General features: G+C 40.4%; 1 protein-coding gene across 1 annotated transcript; it reads right to left on the minus strand.

The window, feature by feature from the left end:
- Positions 1-396: 396 nt before the first annotated feature.
- zgc:154142 (uncharacterized protein LOC555481 homolog) lies at positions 397-18,550 on the minus strand. The gene is made up of 25 exons (XM_054603818.1): positions 18,397-18,550; positions 16,999-17,129; positions 16,190-16,283; positions 15,530-15,670; positions 15,128-15,225; positions 13,544-13,670; positions 12,926-13,123; positions 11,951-12,163; positions 10,496-10,636; positions 9,083-9,328; positions 8,677-8,862; positions 7,229-7,338; positions 6,836-6,936; positions 6,030-6,307; positions 5,676-5,839; positions 5,343-5,526; positions 5,019-5,237; positions 3,678-3,812; positions 3,352-3,573; positions 3,077-3,259; positions 2,718-2,830; positions 2,531-2,625; positions 2,039-2,328; positions 1,512-1,672; positions 397-594 (listed from the first exon to the last, which is right to left on the minus strand). The coding sequence occupies exons 1-25, from the start codon at positions 18,548-18,550 to the stop codon at positions 397-399; spliced, it is 4,182 nt and encodes a 1,393-aa protein (XP_054459793.1).
- Positions 18,551-22,671: the final 4,121 nt, after the last annotated feature.

Raw genomic sequence — 22,671 nt, forward strand, 5'->3', positions numbered from 1 at the left:
CCAGCAAAAACATAGAAAATTTAAAATGAGAAGTTTATAGTAACAATCAGTTATTAGTACAACGTATTGCTCCATTTGACAAATGCAGCCATCTGAGTTTAGAGATAAAATAGTAGAATTGTTTGTCTTTATTTCTTTAAAATGCTTGGCACAATGTTTTTTTTACTTATATACTGTAAAAAAGTGTGAAACATTATTATTTATAAAGTATTATATAGTATTGAATAAAAGTTGTTCTGATGCAGCATTCTCTAAGCTGGACAAGATGCCTTATAGATTAAAGGTCATTCAGCATACTTCAGTAGAGAGCAAAACTTAATGATGAACCCTAAAAAAAAAGCCACAATGACTTTGAGCAGATAGGATCTTAATCTTTATTTCAAGACATGCGCTTTATTAGTTTTTGCCACTGTCATATATAAACTTCTTAATGTTGTCATTGATCCAATCACTGAAGGCAGAGACGCGGGTGAATACTGAAGGTTTCTTGTCTTTGATGCAGCCCTGAGGTCCAAAGCTGACGATACCATGCACCTCCCAGGTTGTGTTCGTTCCACCGGCCGGCGCACAGGCAAAAGGACCTCCGGAGTCACCCTACGGGAGAGCAGGGGGAGTAAGTCACCAAAGATGTACTGCAGTGGTAAGAAGATGCATTGGTGAACATTTGATTTCGGCAGCTCAATATAAATCATCTCTGTGCCCTGGAATCTGTTAACGTCAATATTTTTCGAAAAAAGCGACGTTTGAGTTTTCTTCAATTGTCAGGGTTGTTTTATAAAACTCTATTGAACTTTAAAATGATTCAGTACTGCTCTGAAGTGTTTTTGTAAATGTCTAATCTATCCATGTGCCTGCTTGTACATTCGCTCATTATGGCAGACAAACAATGTTTTTATGTTCTTTTGCGCAATTATGCCTGAAAACCAGGCAGCCATTTGTGATCAAGGCTGACTGATCACAAACAAAACAGTTTATTGGGTGTTATATAACAGACGACCCAATCATGAGTGGCCAGGACACTTGCATAATGTTTCAGAAAACCTTGACGAGAATGTCAACAACCAAGTACCATTCCATTCCATTCCATTTTCCGTAACCTGCTTATCCAGTTAAGGGTCGCAGGGTGCTGGAGCCGATCTCAGCTGTCAATGGGCGAAGGCAGGGTACACCCTGGACAGGTCGCCAGTCTGTCGCAGGGCTGACATATAGAGACAGACAACCACTCACACTCGCACCTACAGGCAATTTAGAGTCTTCAATGAACCTTAGTTGCATGTCTTTGGACTGTGGGAGGAAGCCGGAGAACCCGGAGAGAACCCACGCTGACACGGGGAAAACATGCAAACTATACACAGAAGGTTGTCTAGCCCGGGAATTGAACCCGGGCCCCTCTTGCTGTGAGGCGACAGTGCTAACCACTACACCACCGTGCAGCCCCAAACAAGTACCATCCTCGCATAAAGAGTCTCAGTGTTTCCATTTAATCAGTTATTCTGAATGTGTCCTCTCACCTGGCAGGCTGACTTGAGCTCATCTGGGGACTCATAACCAGCACAGATCATGGAGGGTCTCAGGGTGTCCCACCAGTAAGCAGGCTTACTGCAGGTCTGGAAGTCAACAATAGGAAGGGCTGCCTGGTTTAGCTTCTCAGACACCTTGGGGAACAAGTTACCTGAGATAAAAGTGAAAAGTAAAAGTTTATGACGTTGTAGAAGAGATAAACACATTTACATCAATATAGACTCACTTTATCTTTAGCAATCAAGCCAAGGCCTCAGCAAAAATGAGCTGATAGAGCATTATCGTGCACAATGTACCAAGACCATTAATGCTGCTGGATGAAGCAAAAAGAACAACGAACAGCTATTCTTTTCTTTATTTTCAAGTCACAATGCTCATCAAAGAGAACACCTAACACATGAAAAATAATACTAATAAAAAACTGTTTAATCACCAAACAAAGATACAACTGCAGTGATCTCTAGCTACAGGAGTAGCAATAAAACTACAGGAAACTGAAATGTATTATCACTTCTACCTTTCTCGTCTCCCCAGCCGGTGACAAAGCAGGGCGTCCCAGCAGGCATCACAGCCCCAGGTTCGGGCAGACAGACGGGGCTGATCTCCCTTGTCATGTTGACTGGCTTGGCCAAATGCACCAGGGCTATGTCATTGGTGATGTCACTGCGATCCTGCTCGTAGACGAACCCCTCGTGGCGGATGATACCATCCACCTTATAGCATTGCTCTGCTGAGGGAACGTCCATGGTGGAGTTCATGTGGTGCTTCCCCAAACACATGCGCCAGTAGGTAGGAACATTCAGAGGGCTGGAAAGCAGGTGGAAGATTGAAGGTGAAAATTAGAACTTTACCTTTTCTCTTGGCTATTTTGGAAGCTGGCAGCCAAGATAGAAATAGCAAAAGTATGTGTACATTGTTTTCACATTTTCATTGCCATGTAAACATATTGCTTATAGCTACTTTATGGGGCTTTTGAAATGGGGTGTACTATAGGTGTTTCCATCCTTACAACATGAAACAGTGAGCAGCAGTTAGGATCCAATCCTCATGAATCAAAGAACCTCCACATCCGTGCATGTAAGGTATGGGAAACATTGGTGTAGCCTGGGAAAGAGAAATGCAAATTAGTACAAATTTAAAACGCTCTCCACTATGATTGTTAATTAAACACACAAAGAAACAGGAGTTGACATTACCTGCATGGAGACTTGCCAGGGCCAGGAGTGGGGGATGGCCTGCTCCCCATTAACCACCCTCGTGGTGGCTGTATTGGGAGTCACTGCTGGGTTTCCACAATCTACTGGCCAGTCTGGGAAGAGAAAATATATATTCTTAAATTATCTGTAAATAAGCTTTCATTTGTAACAATTCATTCAACCTGTATTCATACAGGTATAGTCAATGGTAGACTCAATTAAAACTTTGAAATCCAGTTATTCTTTTTTTTTTGAGGGCGCGAGTACATTTTTCTTTTATTATTCACCAAGCTCCATTTTGAAATGAGATAACCACACACTCGTCAGAGACAGGTGAGTTAGAATAGGCCTACACTCACCGATAGTGATTTTGTCCCATGGGTTAGGAGGTGGAGGAGGTAAAGTTGGGATAACACTGGCATCAGTGGTCCAGTAACCACGAAAACCTTTCTGGTGATTGGCTCCATTACTAAGGAAGCGAATGACGACTGTGTTGCTAAGGATGGTGATGCTGGGTGGAGGGGTGAAGCCGCAGAATCGACCTGCAGAAGAGACAAGAAATGTACACTAACCTGTAGTGGAAATAAAAACAGAACAAAAAAGAGACACGAGAACCTGTAGTACAATCACCAACCTAGTGATGTCATGCTTTCACCATTGAAGATCTCCATGTAGTCCACACAGTTCCCCAACATGTTTACAGCTTGCAGCTCAAAGTGGGTGAAGGCTACATGGACACTTTTTGCTGAAGGAATGCTGATACGCCATGTGCAGACGGACTGAGCTGGGTAGTCGCTGGGCCAGTTAGGGGAGGTGATTTCACCCTGAGCACTGCTGAAGCTCCCTCCACAAGGAGCTGTGTGTATGTGGGCGAAAGGGAAAAAGGAGAGGAGATACATTAGTTCTGCCTAGAGGCTTCTCCCTCCGTGTCTTGTCAGGTACACCTCTCTCCTGTCTTACCCTCTGAAGGGTCCACTGCCTTCCAGGTGGCAGTGAAACCTGTGTCCACCACCTTGTCGTTGGAGGAGAAGCTGATCTGAAGTGTGTCTCCATCACTCACCAGGTCTTTAGGGGTTACATGGCCGCAGTGTGTGCCTGAAGAGAAATAAACATGAAGAACTGTTAGACTGACTTCTCAAAGGAAACTGTCCTAAGAGCATGTCTATGACGTCTTTATTTAGACTTATCATACATACATGGCATATACGCATATATAAATTTAGGGCTAAGACAGGAGACCACAAGCGAGACAGCAGCAGGCTCAAGGCTTCACCTGTCAGTGTGTTTCATCACTGTACTGCATCGTGAAACACTGAAGGGAAGCACACATCTATTATAGAGCTGTGGTTTTCATCCTGGGGGTTAGGACCCCAAAGGGGGTCGCAAGATAATTTCTGCGCAAACACCAACCTGATTATTCTAGGGGGGTCTCGGGTAGCACTGTTCTAGAGATTTGCAGGCGAACATTAAAAACAAATAGAATGGGAAAGCCATGCACTCATAATGCTAATGCGATTATTCTTTTCAACTTTTTAGGCAATTAATGAACCCAGAGGTGAAAGACTTAAGTACACCACTTTGGTTCAGACTGAAATATCTCTATCAGATTGATTACCACTTAATTTTGTAAAGACATTCATGGTCCCCAGAGGTGACTAATAAACTGCGGTGTAACATAAAGCAAAGTAATCACTTTGAAGGAGGAACAGCTCCTTCCTATCTCCAGGCCATGGTCAAGCACTACACCCCCGCCCGACCACTTCGCTCTGCTGCCTCGGGGCGATTGGTTGCCCCGTCGCTCAGAGGTCCCTGCGGCCGATCCACCCGGTCACAGCTTTTTTCTGTCCTGGCCCCTCAGTGGTGGAATGAACTCCCCACTGACGTCAGGACAGCAGAGTCGCTGCCCATCTTTAGGCGCAGGCTGAAAACTCACCTCTTCAAGAAGTACTACCCTGAGCCTTCCTCGTAGCACTTATTGCATTTGTATTAGTTTGTTGCACTTATTGTATTCGTATTAGTTTGTAGCAATTATTGTTTTCGTAGTAATTTGCTTCTGCACTATACTTTTGCTCTGGTTTATGCTTTTAGATGCTTGTTTAAGAAAGGAGATGCACTTCTGACTTCTGGTGACTAGTAGTTCTCTTGAATACCTATGTTGAATACACTTCCTGTAAGTCGCTTTGGATAAAAGCGTCTGCTAAATGACTGTAATGTAATGTAATGTAAATGTAATCACGTCAATAAATGACTCAGCTAATTCATTTTCAGCTGAGGAATAAAAAGAGGCAGATATTCACCTACCTAGACTTCCTATTCTGTCTCTGAGGCTGACTTTATCATTAATGCACAACTGACTCTCCTCCAGGGAGAAATTGTGGAAATGGAGGTGGACCAATTTGCCGACGGACACCTGGATGTTCCACTGGCAGCGGGCTTTGTTGTTGTAGCTGCCACTGTAACCCACAGAGGACACGGTGCCTCCTGTGCCAGTCAGGTCCTTTGGCCCGCCACAGCCAGATGCTATAAAGGGAGAACAGAATGTTAAAAAACAGGAATAAATTCTGTCTTGATGTTATATTTAGTTGGTAAGCTGAGTGGGTCAGAGTGGACCAGATGTATTCATACTGTGCTCATTGTAGAGGTCTCTGCGGAGGACATTATTGATCCACGGGATGTAGGCAGAAGAGCGGGTGAACACAGAGGGCTTCTTATTCATAATACACCCAATAGGACCAAAGCTGGTTATACCATGAACCTCCCAAGGACCACCAGGGGTATCCTGACACACCAGAGGACCACCTGAATCTCCCTGTTAAAGTCACAAATCAACATCCAAAACACCATCAGCATTTTCTGTGTGAAGTAAGACGTGTGCAAAAACTTCATCATTGATGATCAGAATGGTGTAAAACTATATTGTCATCTATGAGTCCTGTCGCCTTGAAGGACTTGTTTTACCTGACAGACAGACTTGAGCTCGTCAGGTAGGATATAACCACAGCAGATCATGGAGGTCTTGACCTGGAACCACCAGTAATCCATCCTTTTGCAGGTGTTAAAGGGCACAACAGGCAGGGCAACCTGGTTAAGTGTCTCTGTGACACTAGCATTCAATGAATTGCCTGATAATCAAAGAAACAAATGAATTGGTAACAAACTTTGAAGGTATTTGCACATTATGTCCACCAGAAGGCATGCAAACTATGCAATTAATGTTTAACTTATGAGGGTTGAGTGTCTGCTGAGGTGGTGTATTATAGTGTTACTTCAGTAAATAAAATATTAAGCTTAAACATGAAGCAGAAACAGCACCAGTCTCGTCTCCCCAGCCGGTGGCGTAGCACTTCTTGCTTGCAGGTAGGACTTCATCCGGTGAGGGAAGGCAGGCGTATGAGATCTCATTACTGGGCATCACCTCCCCATCCAGCCTGATCAGGGCAATGTCAAACTCCACCGTGGGCACTGTGGGATACTTGAAGCCCTCATGGCGATAGATTCCAGACACATTGAAGCAGCGTTCACTCGACTCCGTGAAGGTCAGGTTGTGTTTGCCAAGGCACATGCGCCAACGCTGCAGCTCATCAGCGTAGCTGGGTAGGAAATCAGCAGATTAATCAATAACAATACCACAGTTCACAGTAAACACAGGCCACCTCGAGATACATTTCCCTGTCACTGCACCATTATATGCTGAGTTTTACCAAACCATACATTGGTACCATACACAGAATATTCTGAGTTATCTGTGGCACATAACCTTGTACATCCTTGCCCACAGCAGAAAACTATATAAAGTAGACTATGGTGCACAAGCATCTCTCTCTACTGTAGACTATTAGCTAAGGCCTTGAGGCATCTCTAATAAGGCTTTGCTTTAGAACTATAATAACCTGAGTTAAAAGCACAGAAACCATCTCTGCCCTCTGAGATTTCAAAAATGGGCTTCAAAGAAGTTTGAGAAAACTCTGCAGAATAAAAATATAGTTAAATGGCTGTAAAAAAACAGAACTACTGTACATAGCTCTTGTTTTTAAAAAGAATGACTTTAGCGGCTTCAACTTGAACATTTCTAACTAAAAATGTACATGTATGTGAGAAAGATGAGACAGAACATTTACTTTATGAAGCAGTGGGCTGCTGTTAGTACCCAGTTCTTATGGATAAGAGTACCACCACAGGTATGGAAGAATGTGGGTTGTGGACGACTGGCCGGCCACACCTGAAACAAACACACACCGACAAGCAGAGAAGAAATCAATAAACATAATCTCATTTGACTGATACCAGTTTTTGAAAGCATACATATCAATGCAATCAGTCCTTATCAACATGAGCCACAGAAAGAACAGAGGAGGGTAGTAAAAATGACTCTTTGATATCACATTATGAATAAACAATACATGCCGTATTGGAATTTGTTCTTTTGTTATCATTGATGTTCCACGCTGTAAATTCTGATGTGATTAAACTTTATGTTAAACTCTCTTCATTTATTAGCGGTAATCACTCACCTGCATTGACACTTGCCAGGGCCAGGAGTGAGGCCTGGCTCGCTCTCCATTCACAATGCGTGACACAACAACAGGAGGAATGGCTGGTTTACCACATGTACTGGGCCAGTCTAGGAAATTAGAAAAAAAAAACACATTGTAACCCATCCTGTGTCTGGTTGTCTGTGCATGTATTGATTTGTTTGTGGTTGTGTTTGTGTTTAAACAAAGCCTGAATATACAGTAGATGTCTGCAGCTAACAGATAAGCCCTTGCTTTCAATCACTGGCTCTTTCACTCTCATTTATATTTTTGAAATCATTTTCCAATCACGCCAGGTTAACACTGCTGTCCCTCACTGCTGTTTTTGGCTTTCACCAATCTACTAGTCTGCAGTTATGTATTTATTCAGTGTATTGTCATGCAAACATAATACCTTTCTCCTGCTGCAAACAAGCAAGTAGACTGAAATCACCATTTTCGGCTCCAGATTACAACACCAGTACTCATAAGGTTTATATTTATTTGGGTCATCCAAGGAGTTGACATTAAATTGTCTCAGTCACTCTTATCCCACATTAATTCCCTTCATCTCTCACTCTCTCTTTGTCTTTCTCTGTATCGCTGGTTAAAGGCTGGGTAAAAAAACAAAACAGAGGCAGCCGAGTCCATCTATAAAACTATTACAGCTATTGGTTTGGCAGACGCCTGGGCCACCTGGGGCTCATCGCTGGTTGAAGAATGAGGATGAGGTGACAGCAAGCTGGGAAGGAAAGCTAAGCACTAGGCCACTTTACATTGTGTTCTCAGCACACAGTATCATCTTGTTTTACTGCACATCTGGACACAGCAAGGGGGAGATGAGAGGAAGGGGGTATGAAGAAAAGGTGAGGATGGAGGGAGGCGTGAATCAGATGACTGTACAGACAGCTGTGTAGCTTATTAGGAGCTGTTTGAAACTTAATGTTGATCATTGTGACCAGTGGAAAATACTGCTCTGTTGACTGAAGACAGTGCAGATCCTAAACTGGTGAAATTTAAGGCTAAATGATATGTGTAAAATGAAATTAACATGCCGTATTCGTACAAATACTTTGCCACACTACAGTATACTGCAGCAATTGGAAATATGTTAATATTTTCATTTAGAATTGTGTGTCTGTTCATTTGACAAAACTTTTTTGAATATTCAGTCTCCTTTAAGCTCTGATATTTTATTCAAGAAGCTGATTGCTCCGCTATGTTCAATAACTATTTAAAGAATAAACTATTTCTGTCTGATGTTTGGTGCTGAAATGTCAGAGCACCGTGAGTTTATCAAAGCTTTTGGGCTGAAAACAGCTGCCTGCTGTGTTTGGAAATAAGGTGGATGAGAGCTGAGTTGCAGGCCAGAAAACAAAAAAAACATTAGGCTAAAGGGCTCCGTAGAGGTCAGCTATGCAGAATTCGGTGATGGATAGATACTCCACCTATGGGGATGTTGTCCCAGGGGTTGGGCTGGACAGGTGGCTCAGTGGGAGCCGGCAAACTGGGATTTGTTGTCCAGTAGGCCCTGAAGCCTTTGGACTCGGTGAACAAGTCTGTATGTAAACGAATCACCAGCCTGCTTCCTTTTGTCTGGATGGTAGCAGGCAACTTAGTCCCACAAAATGGACCTGAAATGTATTGAAAGAATAATTTGTCCACATTAAAAAAATGACACATAGACTATACAACTCACTGGTTAAATTATATTTAACCGTGTAGATAGATACACCGTTTTATTTACATTAATTTGTTAAAATGAATTAATGGCTGGGTCTTGCTTTTTCAATGTGATTGATTATTATGAAAGATATAAATGGTTTCGAGTTCATGTAATTCAAACAAACTTACCGTGCTTTTGAAGCAGCGCATTTGTCACACTATTGATCTCATATATCATAATGTTATCATAGCATTTGGACGTCAGGAAATCTTTGGCTTCGAGGTCAAAGTGGGTGAACGTCAGTGTGATTTTTTTCCACAAAGGCAAAGCAATGTTCCACATGCACTCGGCGTTAGCTTTGTAGTTCATAGGCCAGTTCTGGGACTTAATAACTCCTGTTTCCTCTTTGGAAGAAAAGCCACAGCCCTGGATTTCTGAAAGAGGAAGAGGGAGGAATTCAATTGCGATCATAATTAGATAAGAATAGACAAGAAGCAGTATCTGCCTGTGAAAAGAGAGTCCTGAGGAGTAAATCATGTCATGACAAAATATAAACAGAGGGTCATCCTAAATAGAGCTTTATCTGTTAGGTTAAGCATCTGCTAATTTTCATTTTACTCATTTAGTTGTTGCTGATATACAGTATATACATAGTTTTGGAGACACTACATAGTCCGTTCTTGGCTAATGAAGAAACATGCAGGGCGGCTGTGTGAAGAGGACTTCCTTTGTAGATACAAATGGCTCATTCTAAAGTAACGAAAACCTATTCTTATTTTCAGGTGATTAGACACTAATGAAAACGTACTTTCTACCAATAGATCCCTCTAAATCCTACACAATGTACCTCGAATGGAGTTAGAAGAGTTTTCAGTTATTTGTACTTTACTTGTGTTTATGGTAATTTATAGGTTTTCTTCATTAAAATTTGGAGGAAAATATTAATCTGAAATGAAAACGATTTTACAAAAAACCCAGCTAATAAAATATGATTGATATTGTTTAACATTAGACTAAAGAACTATATATCCATTTTTTATTCAATTACCTTTTCTTGCAATGCAGTTTTGCTGTATTGCTACATTATAAGTTTTATATTTATATTTATTTAAGTTGTATACTTTATATTACATTACATTTACATTACAGTCATTTAGCAGACGCTTTTATCCAAAGCGACTTACAGGAAGTCTATTCAACATAGGTATTCAAGATCTACTAAGTAGCCTTGTACTTGTTTAACCTCTGCACATAAGGTCTCAGGAAACTTTTGTGCCTGATAATCCTGATAAAGACAAAGATAAAGGAGTTTTTATCTTACTTTTTTACTTCAAACTGTACTCTGACCTGTTCTTTCACAGAGTTCAAACTGCAATTACTTTGCTGTTTTATAGATATGTGACAGAGGATTGACACGTGTTATGGTTAATTATGAGGTGTTGAGCTGCTTCAACAAGGTGCTCCTCAGGTGTGTGTGTGTGTGTGTGTGTGTGTGTGTGTGTGTGTGTGTGTGTGTGTGTGTGTGTGTGTGTGTGTGTGTGTGTGTGTGTGTGTGTGTGTGTGTGTGTGTGTGTGTGTGTGTGTGTGTGTGTCCTCAGTACCTGCGATATCCTCAGCATACACAGCTTCCCACCTGGCGGAGAATCCTCGGTCTGTGAGGCGACTGTCGGACTGGAAAGTGACACTTATTGTGTCACTGGCACTGACCATCACTGGGGGAAGGAGGTAACCACAGTGTGTGCCTGAGGGAGAGAGAGATGAAGGACGCAGGTAAAAGATGGAGGTAAATTGAGAGAGTAGAGTCAGGAGGGGGGGTTCAAAGACGGATAATACCGTAAGCATTATTGGGTGAAAGTAAGTGTGAGGCTGGTGCTGTCGGTGTGTTTAGTGTTTGATGGATGGGGACACTGTAACACTAACAAATGAAGGTGACTTTACTTTCTCTGAGTGTGACTTCATCAGTTACTGAACACAATATCAGGTGAAAAACACTGCACCTACAAAAGGCCTCTGAACACAGAAGATAGCTCGAGGGCACTCAAATCGATTTTTCTTTACAGATCTGTAAAACTGAGCTACTCCACAAACAATCATGCAAAAGTAACACTTTTAATATGTTTACCATCTAAAGATGTGCTTTTAAGTTTACTTCAACTAAGTCATGCAGCATCAGAAAGCATAAAATCTAATAATTGACTGAAGAAATCTTAGTCATCTAAGATCAACATTTAAAAGGGAGCAGGCCTAGATAACATGAAACGGTCATGTTTCTTAATGCTACTAAAATATAAGATGTTGTTTATTTGTGCACCTAGATCAATCGATGCTCTAGTGTATTGATTTCATCTGCAAAAGGAATATTGTGTTAGTTCTTCTTTAATAAGATACATAGTTAAGGGATCTTTGATGCTGCAGATTTTTCAGACCTATCAGGTTTTCAAAACAGACCTTTAGCAGCTTTTCATCGCTCTCTGCATTTCACTTATAAACACAAACCCCCTGAAATAACAGGACGCACCCCTGTCATCACCTACTGTATGTGTGTGCTTGTACCTCAGCGCTATAGACCTTGAGAACTCAGCAATAGATAAAGCTGTATCAGCCTCACTGCAGCCACTGCAGTGAATAATGTCAGGAGGTAATTTATAGTTTGCTGGGCTCTTTTGCAGAGATGATCCTAATCAACGCTTTTACAGCAGCAGGGGTATTGAGACATACTATAGTACCAGAGCTGTTAGTCTAGCAAGGTGCAACAAGGTTATCTTCTAAGCAGAGACATTTGAACTGTTTGTTGGGTTGTTTGTTTGCTGTGATTTTCTTGGTTTCTGATTTCAAAATGCAAGAAGAAGGTGAGCTTAAACTTTACTCCACAGTGGCTGCTATTCAGATTTCACAAGATACAGATGTGGCCGAGAAAGCAAAGATTTTCTAAGATGATTTGGGAGTCGAAAAAGTATCAGGCACAAAGATATACAGTAAAACATTAAATATTTAAAAAACAACACATAAATCAGTTTAATTAATGTAAAACAATGAAATATAATGTCATGGCTCACCTAATGTGCTGTACATATCTGAGATGACCAGTTTGTCCTCCTTGCATTGTCCAGTCTCTCCTGTGATGGCCATTTCCGTGATATGCAGTTTAACCAGGAATCCTTTGGGTACAGATATCCTCCACGAGCTGTTTAGATGAGCAGGATATGGATTTGGGAAACCCAGGGACTGGATCACTCCTTTACGCCCATTAAGGATAACTGGACCACCAACTCCTGCCCAACAAAAGACAACAAACGCTGTGTTTTCTGTGCATCTAAGCTCCATTTAATAAAGTGTATCCTCTTTCTTCTTTTTCAACTGATGAGGCCCAGCTTGCTTTGATACAAAATTGCCCCATGAACAGGTTCATTATGTATTGTAGTACCTTAATGAGCCACTGGAGAGAACCGGTCTGTCTGCCAATAGCTTTAGTACAGTGATGAATAGATCAATCTCAGGGGGGATCTCCACACTACTACGCACAGACCTACTAGCATTCATCCTTATTTGGTATCTGTCATTTGATTAAAGCTGCAGGAATAACTGCACTGGGAGGCATAACAATTATGTAAGGCGTATCAACAAGCTCTCATTGGCCAAGAAACAACCCTCATATATCATATAAGCACATACTGTAAAATCATATTATAGTTTATTATGCAATCAATATCAACTCTCAAGAGATAACTGATTTGGTATTCTGATAAAGAAGCTCTGAAGTCTACTAAATAAATGAGGGTTGTGATAAACAATTCTAATGAAACTGGTTTAGCAACATCAATATTGATGCTGTTATTTGGTAGTGGGGCAATCAAATATATCTTATGTTGTATATTTCAAATGAAATCATAATAGAGACATGTAGGGAAGGGTAGGTTGGCTGAAAAAGATTTAATCAAACTCTGTCACTGATTTCAGAGTAAATCTGGATGGTTTATTTTAAGTGTAGAAGAGGGAAAATCAAACATAAAAAGTTTGGAGCAAATGCTTACCAGAAGATGTGGGGGGGGCTCTGGTTGTGGTGCTGGGTTTGGTGGTGGTGGTAGTAACAACAACAGGTGGAAGGCTGGACTTGGTGTAAATAGCTCTGAATCCTTTAGAAGTCAGAGTGTTGTCCGATTTGAAGCGGACCACCATTGTGTTGCCACTGGACTCCACTGGCTTTGGCATCGTCCCCCCACAGAATTTACCTTTAATGGATGATATGCATATATGTTAAAAAGCAAGAACAGTAATAAATTTCAATCCAGAAAATTTGCTTAACAATGAAGTCTATGCAGACAGACTTACATTCATTAAGTTTAAAATAGACTCTGGAACCATTGTACAACTTCTCAAACTTTTAATTGAGCTCATATTTTATTCATGGACCCGCATAGTTGACATTGCTAATGTTGAACAAAGGCCACAGTCTATTCTGAATCTCTAACCCTTTGCCTTATAATTGCCCACCCAGCTTTGACATAATCTGTGCTGATGTGTGAAAATATAGTGGTATATTTTAAAACCCCTATTAATCTCATACATGCACAGCACTTTTTCTTTTTTTCAGAAGTTTTTCTCTTATAGTCCTCACTGCATACTGTAATCATGTATGATATCATGCTTACTCAATGAGGAGGAGCCGGCCTTGTCGCCGTCGTAGACCTGAACAAAGTCTCCACAGACCTCAGGCACCAGGTCAAAGAGAGTAAATGTGAGTCGAACCCTCTCGCCTTCAGGCACCGTGATTCTCCACTGATCCAACATAAAGATAAAGTACAAACAGACAAACTCAAATAATTTACTGCATAAAAAGATAATCCAAAATATTGTTTTCCTTTTAAACCTCATGATTGTAACATGAGCTGCATCACAAAAACTAAATTTTATGACCGATTCTGCTCTTGTTTGGACAGATGGTGACCACTCAAGCTAAAGCAAAGCAAGTTGAAATTATGATGCAGCCAAATGACACCGTATGACTCCTCCACGTCCAAACCCAGCATGCAAACCCTGACATTAAAACTGACTCTGATTTAATTAGATGCATTCAATACAGATCAAGACGACATATGCTGTCAAGATGACTGTGATTTGATTTATAGTTAATGGTTTTACTTTCAAGTGCTAATCTGAAATCTTTAGGACCACATGCAAGTCAATACTAGCACTCTATATATGGTAAGGTATATAATTCAGGCCATCTTCTTAGTATTGAGCTGCAGTTAATTTGCACAATGAATTCACAACTGAACTCTCTAGAAAAAGGAAGAAAATTACTCTAAATTGATCCTCTATTTTGATCAATAGAGTTGATTTGCACAGATGTACTGTATATGACACAGCAGCTCACGCCTGAATTCATCTGGTCAGTGTACTTTAGTAAAGGTACAGCAACAATGTTAAATTAAACTAAAAACCTGCAACCACTCTCAAATTGATATAATTATCTTTCAATCCAAAGAGTAACAGTTAAATCTGAGTATATATTGTTTTCACAAAGGAAACACTTGATCACGTGATAAGCTGAAATATAATATTTTACACATTGCTAACGTCCTGAATAACACATATTCCCAGTCAGTTACCTTCTATTAGCTTATGTCTGTAAATATAGTATAAAGCAGAAGCCAGGAGGCGATTAGCTTAGCTTAGCATAGCATAAAGACTTCAATGGGTCTATTGCCTGAGTCTATTTAAAGTATATAACACCCAGCTACCAGCACCTCAACAATTTATGTAATGTTGGCAGAATGGGAAGTAAACAGTAAAACTTCTGATACTCCAACTTAAAAAGTAACAACCAAAAATGTAAAACAATGAGCTGAAAGATGCTCAACGCTCCAAAAAGCTGATGCGAGCTGCAGAGCCGGGTGATAGTTTTCTGTGGGTTAGTTACTACGATCGGCCCATTTCACATACATGTAGTCATGTAATCGATAATGTTATGGAAAAACTTCAACTATAGAAGCTTTGAGACAAATATTAGTTCAAGTGGTTCAAGAGAATAAATGTTCCTAGTCATTTATATTCAGTTTTAAATATTTAGTTTCAGTCTGCTGCAGATTGCACACTGTGCAGTATGATGTACTACAACCTCACATCCTCTTATAAAGGTCAGCAGTGTTTACTTAGATTTTTTTAAAAAAGAAGTAATTGTTACTATGTAGCTGTCACGTTTTTTTTGTGTATCTCCTTGCTCATGTGTGTACCTGGTATAGTGCTCCACTCTGGTAGTTCTGCTCCGGGAAGCCGGGGGTCATCAGAGCCCCCTGGTCACCTTGGAGAAAGCCACCAGCTCCGGCTATTTCTGGCAGCAGGAATGGAGGGCACTTCAGTTCCATAAACACCTCAAGGATACCCACAATAAACCTATCCACCCCCACCTACATAAGCCCTCTATCATTTCATTTGCAAATTTCCCCGCTGCGGGACTAATAAAGGATTATCTTATCTTATCTTATCTTCCCTTCTCCTACCCCTCTCTTCATCTAGCAGCCACTTCTATAACATTCACCTTCTGGGGCAATCATATATTATAAGACAGACATCCAACATTATGTCAGAGCCAAGGCAATTTTCTTGCTGAAATGGATTTCCACTCATCTTCTTACCTGGTGCGAGCTCTGGAGCAACAGCTTTGTAATGAGCCTTGAATCCTTGGTCTGTTTTTCTGTCATTGGTGTCAAAGTACACACTCAAGTGGTTCGTGAGCAACACCAGCGGCTTCGGTTTGGTGTAGCCGCAGTATTTACCTACAAATATCACACAAATTATGTCTTGAGAGACATGCACAGCTTATTCATCTGGAATGAAAAGAAGGGTTCATTTTTTTTAAAGTAGAATATCATAGAAAGATCATGAGGCTTTTCATTTTAGCCCTCCCTTGAATCTGATTGGCCACTCGTGTTTTTCTACTCATTTTACAAATGTGCATACATTTGAACAAATCTTGAGAGCACAAAATGGAGCAGATATAATATATATATGAGCAGAAATTAAAGATGTTTGTGATCCACTGCTTTAAAACTCTGCAGTCTGGTTGGAGAACCAGCGGTGTGTTATTGTAAGCAAAGCTTGTGCAATGGGCCAGCAGGACTGTGTGGCTCACTTGCTGAGTCTGCCCATGGATGGATGGGCTGATTTGGGCATGACATCAAAGCTGCCACCGCAGGCTTAAAGAGCTGGTGTGTTTATGTACATCCACCCACCCATCCATCCATCCTTTTTTTTCTTTTCCCATTTAAGTTGGACTTGTAATGAGAGATTTGTACCAATTGTTCCCAGAGAGTCTCTGAGTGTGATGAAGTCTGACGTGCAGAGCTGGGTTTCCTCCAAAGCAAACTCCTCAAACCACAGTTGGATCACCTGCAACAGAAACATGAAGAGGTGTTTCATCTTTTTTAAACTGAGAAGTCGATAAAAGAGACGGACTGCTAACAGGAAAGGTGAGAAAGCTCTATGGAATATAAGAGCCTGCATGTGCACATTTATAAGAGTATGTGCCAGCTCTGTCTGTGAGAATATGTGCACATGCAGTTGTGTGCCTCTCTGTGTATATTTATGCATGTTTAGCTAAAGGAAGATAGAGACATAAAGGCAAAGAGGAAAGCAGCCTCTGAATCAGGCTGGCAGGGGAGGGAGGCAGCCATGCAAACAGAAAGAAGAATCAAGGATTTAGTTTTCTCCTGTGGGTGTGGGGAGGAGAGCTGAGGAGAATGAAGGACACAAGACAGCCATCTGTCCGTGACGCTGCCACTGCATCCCTCCACGCTGTCCTCCACTAGTTGGCATCACATAAAACAGTTACACCAACAATAACAAACTAGACACCAGGCACAAACACTATAAGAACCTCTCTGAAATAGAGACATAACTGAATTGTTTTGATTGTCTTGTTAAGAAGAAATAAGATGAATGAGTTGAAACTGGTGTTCTGGAGGAAAATTATTTTGGGGAATATTCCCCTTATTCTATAAGAGGAACTTTTAAATGAACGGTGAAGCAAAGTTTAATGGGGACTGTTATGCTACAATGTCCAATGATTCAGGTTTGGAAGAGCAGTGATGCTGATCCATGTCACCTTGTCAGGGTCCACAGTGATCTGCCAGGTGCAGCTCTTTCCATTGTCGTAGCTATTTGGGTAGTTAAAGCTGGTGAAGGTGCCTGACTCTCCAGTCAGCTCCTGAGGACCACCACACCCTGAGTCCGGCCCTGGAAACATATGAAAGAGGAGGACAGTTGTTACTGTGATAGTATTTGTAAAATAATGTAACTTAGAGTCTATTTTACAGTAAGAACAGCTTCTACTGTGCATGGACTAAATGCTGAAGAAACTCAAAACTTTGCTATTAATGTGCTTAGCTGAGGCTGATGGGAAATGTCATCAGTTTTGCAGTTATGCCTATTTTAAAAGTATTGGACAAATTCAATTGTGCATGGCTAATAACATAATTTTGAATAGTTATTTTACAAAGAACAACACTGCAAATGTTTACCGAAGAGTTCTAATCACTAAGAAAAAACACCTTATGGTATCTACATTCAACATTTTTAATAAATTGAGATGCCTTGGTAACAGCATTGATTATACAGTATGTCATCATCCACAGAAGCAGCATATTCCCTCTTGTCTCTGGAGCAGCTTCTGTTTGGGGTCTAGAGGTCAGCTGTGTTTATGTAAAACAACAAAAAACCGCTGTAATATATTTTCTCATTTAGACTGAACTTGTTCTGTTATGTAAAACAAGCGGTTTTGAGGGCAATGATCCTTTTAATGCATTTCATAAAGATCTACTGAAATAGTGGATGATTAAATACAAAACCAAATGACAACAGTGACTATAATGACTTGTAATGCTAAAAGCAAATTTCAATTTCCAAAGACAAATCAAGGCAGCAGAAATGTGTCTCAAACCATTAAAACTGAAGGAGTAATTTTTCCAGCATACAATGAATAATGGGCTTCTTAAATGAAAATCGAAAGAGATGAGGGAGCAGATGGCCTACTACTTTTTGTATTGTATGACATTAAACCTTTGTGTGCCTTCTGTTTAATTGTCTACACTGTTTAAATTTCAACTTCCAACATCCATCATCATTTACCACCCAGTCATTTTATGATAAATCACTTTCTGCATCCGATATAATCTACAGATAAAAACACTGACAATCAAAAATGGTCGGTGATCAAAAAAATGTTAGGTCCAATATGACAACATGGATTTCAGTGTTGCTCAGTCATGGATGTAGCGACCTCAGGACACTCTCAGTTCAGACTCTTCACTGTCTTGTTGTTTTCCCTCACAGCTACTGAACTGTACACAGTGTTTCTGGAGACATGAACGAGGCACTGAAACCTATAGTACTATAATTTTATTCTATTTCCTATTGTATGATGTTAAACATTACAATACTGTCATATAATTATAATTTAAGGACTTTACATAGAATACAATGCAATGGATGTAAACACACTCACCTTCTGCTTGAGTAGAAGGGTCAGCTTTCTCTGTGAAGTAGACGACCACAAGGCCGATGCAGGCGCCCGTCATGGCCACAAAGAGAAATATTAGACACTTTTCCAGGGTGCTCATGCCCCTGGACCGACGACAACTACTCTTCTCCACATCCATTTTCCTCACAGCGGAGGAAGATGCGACAAACTGCGCCTCGTCCAGCAATTCACCAGCCTATTACCAACACTATCTGAACTCTGAGAGCAGAGATGAACCTTGAGCCCGCTTCAGACGTGCAGCATGCCAGCCTGAGTGTAGCTGGATGCAAAGAGCCATAAATCCTACATCATCATAAGGCCAAGTTAATGAGTATTGATAATGCTGGTTTCCAAATCAAGAGGTCGACAGGATATCTCTCAAAGATACTGATTGAAATGTAAGATAAAAGACAAACCTGTCACCTGTGGCAAAGAAAAGATGGTTTTAGATGTTGAATGTGAGCGTTGTTCACAAATCCTCAGAAATATGTCCCAAGATTTGATTATTGACATTATAGTTCCTTTCAGTGTGAAGAAACAGTTTAGACAGTGAATTGTGTCCTCATTTTTAAAAGATGACAATCCAGGGTGCTGAAAAGTATGGGAGTATCTAGTATTCAGCTGGGATAACCAAGATGGACGGTAAGATTATGCAACATCACAGTATCTTAAGTTCAATTTGTTTTGATCACACTGCGGTTTGTAAATCAACTGCTGTCTTTTATTCTTGCTGCTCACCACAGCAGAGCAATGTTTTCTCATCTGTAAGCAGCAAATTCATTATCTTAAAAACTGATGATTGAGTGTTTTATTTATAGCTCAGCACTCAACACTCAGCAGGAATTGCATTGATAGTCAACAGATTTAAATCAGCAAAAGGCCTTGACCAGATATCCCAAGGACCATAGTTAGACAGACTTTATGTCCTCAGTCATTCTTTTTTGTGAATTTGTGGGTTGAAGCAACTGGGGTTTTACATTTGTCAATGAAAAAAGTACAAATGGTGGATATTTAAGCTGCTTGTAGTATTTGATACTAAATGTTTAAGTATGAGTAAATATTAATCAAGGTTTCATCATTGTGTTGGAACTTTAACCTGGACAACATGGCAGTGTGCTGAAGGCTTTAAAACACCATTTATCAATCATTCAATCAAAAACAATGCTGCGACAGCAGTGAGAGTAAACCAAAACAGTAAAGCTTTGGCCCAATAGCTTAGCAATGAGCTGAAATTCATATTTTTGTACATTATTTAGTTATATTCATTATCCATTGCTATTTAAAAAAAAAAAAGCTGCCTTCACATATGGAAAATAGTTATGACAGACAAGACTAAGAGCCTAAATCATAACTGTAATGTCTATCCAAAGTGTTTCTTTCACAGATATGAATGGTTAATTTCTCTGCATGCCCAGGTACAAAAAGGAGGATTAACTTCCTTTGCGGTTTTGCAGACAATGCAGAGTAACACGGGCTGTGTTGCAACACGGGCTAGGTTGCAACAAGAGCAGCGCAGTCAGAGGTATTGAGTTTCACAGGAAGGATCTTCGTGTCGGGCGGAATCTCAAATACAAAGGCACTTGATTGGGTTTTATCAGACTCATTTTGTGTAGAATCTGAAGTGTTTCCCCTTTAACAATTCACTTTCCTCTACAGATAAAGACTTTCCTTCCAAATTCTCTCTGTAAGAAAAGGCAGTGATGAAACAAAAGCTGCTTATTGCTCCGTGGAAATGTCAAAGGTGATGTAAGAAATCCTTCTTTAGGCAGTATATTGATATAGTATATGTGTGTATTAATATGTCTCTCTATCTATCTCTTCTCTTTCTCATTGTTTCACCTTTATCAGTGTTCAGTTTGTTTTGGATCTTCTTGCTACACCAGGGGACCTATATGATTTATAGGCACATCTGTCTGACATAATAAGGCAGTCTCTAATGAAGCCAGGGAAGGTGACCGTTGTATTTTTATGTGTGTGTGCTATTCTTTTTTTCAAAATGTGCATCTAGAACATATGTACACTTGGTTATGAAGGTCATGAAGGCTTGTGCTCGGAGCTGAATGGTAAGTAATCATTGAGGAGCTCTACATGGCTGTATACATGTACAGTATTTATGAAAAAACAGAGAGACAGAAGGAAAGACAAAACATTCAATGTTTGAGAAAACAAAGGAGGAACGCGGCTGAAAACTGGAATTGTTTGACAAAGGAACACACTCACAAAGACAAACGCTGCACTACAAACAAATGTAGGCCACATATTCCACTGGGAGCCGAGCGGCCATCAGGAGGACGAGCCTCATTTCCAGCTTTTTTGATACAATACGAGGATGAATAAGCCGAGAGCAGTAAGTAGAAAACCATTTTTACAGGAGATATTCTGCAGAGCAAAGACCAGCAGAAGCTTTAATCACCTCAGTGGCTTCATTATGATATCATCGTCAAAGACAGAAAGGAAGCTCTGGGACACAGAGGAAGGATGAAAAGGGGGGAGGCTCAGTGAGAGAAAGAGAACTGGAAGATAAAAAAACGATTGTGAAAATTAACACAGAAATGGTTTAAAATGGCAACATTCAAAGCTTCCACCAGTGAGTAGTTAAACCTCCAGAGAAGTTTTGAAGCCTTGGTTAGGCAGAATTAACTGGCAACACTATGATCACCAATCACCCCTAATTACCGGCTCCACAATCTCAAAATATGATCTGTAAATAGTAATTAACACCCCCTCCCATCTAATGATGCTACCAATTATCTGCGAGTGGAAAGATTTTATCCTGGTCGATAAGGGTAATGGCTTCTGCCCAAGTACTGTAGCATCTGCAGGGTTTCTATAAGGGTTTCTATATGAACTGAAGGAAGCCAATGTGTTTATGGGGCTAACTGGATCACTGCAAGCAGATCTCAAATCCCCATACCAGGACAGCAACCTAACTGTGAGACTTCAATTACAGCTCAAAAGTGTTGCAGCTGCCCTGAATTTCCCCTCAGGATCCGAGGATGCTATTACTGAGTTACACATGGTGGGTGTTTACACTTTTCAAATGTTGCAGTGACATCCAAATAGGACTGTGTCAGGGTAAGATAGTGTCTCATCTTTTCCACTCAAGAATACCTAATTTTGTTCGTCAAAGTGGCCTCAAAACATGTCATGACATAAACAATATCTTTAGATTATTATAAATCATCCAACTGTCAATTAACAATCGATAAGATCTGCAGGTCAAATACTTTGCACTGATTATTTCAAGACGTGTACATTTTTATCCATATCAAAGCCTCGACCTTGCATATATAAAGAACGCATAATTGATCTCTTTATAAATAACGAAATCAAGTAAAACATTTTTTTCAAACATCATTAAAATAACTGTTTGTTTTTCTACATCTACGCCTTGCACCACAGTTTCCCTGCAGCCCGACTGCATCGCCCAGAGAACTAGTATCATTAGTTTCGATATCTCAGCGTGAGCCAGGGGAGGCCCTTGGGCTGTAACAGGGGCTCCTGCTGCCTCTCGCGGACTACCCGTCTTTAATTTTAGCTCCTGACACAGCCCGGGAGTTTCCTTGTTAAGTGGTAACACTTGAGAGATTATTATTTCGCTCTCAAGCTGGGCATTAGTGCTGAGCTGTCACTGCTGTCAGGTTTCAAAGGTATTTAATTAAAACATGTCTAACAGCGCATTCTTATAGGTTATAAGTTATGTGCTTTAATACTGAATTAAAATATGACTCTACGCTTCAATGTTAGGTGTCAGATATCATTATGGCATCCCTAATATTTGCGTATTAGAGGAAATGGTATTAATCAAGTGTTAATGGTGAGGTGGAGCAACAGGGGAGCACTGCATAATCACTTCTTTCACAAAATAGACAACTACTAGAATGACAGTTTCAGTCAGTTTGTATGCAAAGTATTTTTGGAAGTGAAAATGTATGACATTTTTATTTGTTTTATGGCACTTGTTTACTGAAAGATACAGTTATATTTTATGTTTTCTTTTGTCAATAAATCCTATTAAAACACAAACATCAATTGATCCTAATAACCAAAGTATATCTGTATCTGATGTTTCTCATTCCTATGGGCAACACACCTCCATTGTTGTCATTATGATGAAAACTGTGTTTTGAGTCAATCCTGCAGAATCCTGCAGCTGTTAATACTTACAAGCGCACTAAATGTGTATCAATCCACGGCTTAAAAAATAGTCCCCAACAAAGTATTTATTCCTGTTTGCCAAAAACTACGGCATCCCGCTGA

The sequence above is a fragment of the Anoplopoma fimbria genome, chromosome 9 (assembly GCF_027596085.1).
Source record: "Anoplopoma fimbria isolate UVic2021 breed Golden Eagle Sablefish chromosome 9, Afim_UVic_2022, whole genome shotgun sequence".
NCBI lineage: Eukaryota > Metazoa > Chordata > Actinopteri > Perciformes > Anoplopomatidae > Anoplopoma > Anoplopoma fimbria.

Coding starts and splice junctions, on each gene's coding strand:
- zgc:154142 (XM_054603818.1), bottom strand. CDS start 18,550: ATGGATGTGGAGAAGAGTAGTTGTCGTCGGTCCAGGGGCATGAGCACC. Junction 5,238..5,342: donor AGACCTCTACAATGAGCACA/GTATGAATACAT, acceptor CTCCCTTTATAG/CATCTGGCTGTGGCGGGCCA. Junction 2,329..2,530: donor GCTGCTCACTGTTTCATGTT/GTAAGGATGGAA, acceptor CCTGCTTTCCAG/CCCTCTGAATGTTCCTACCT.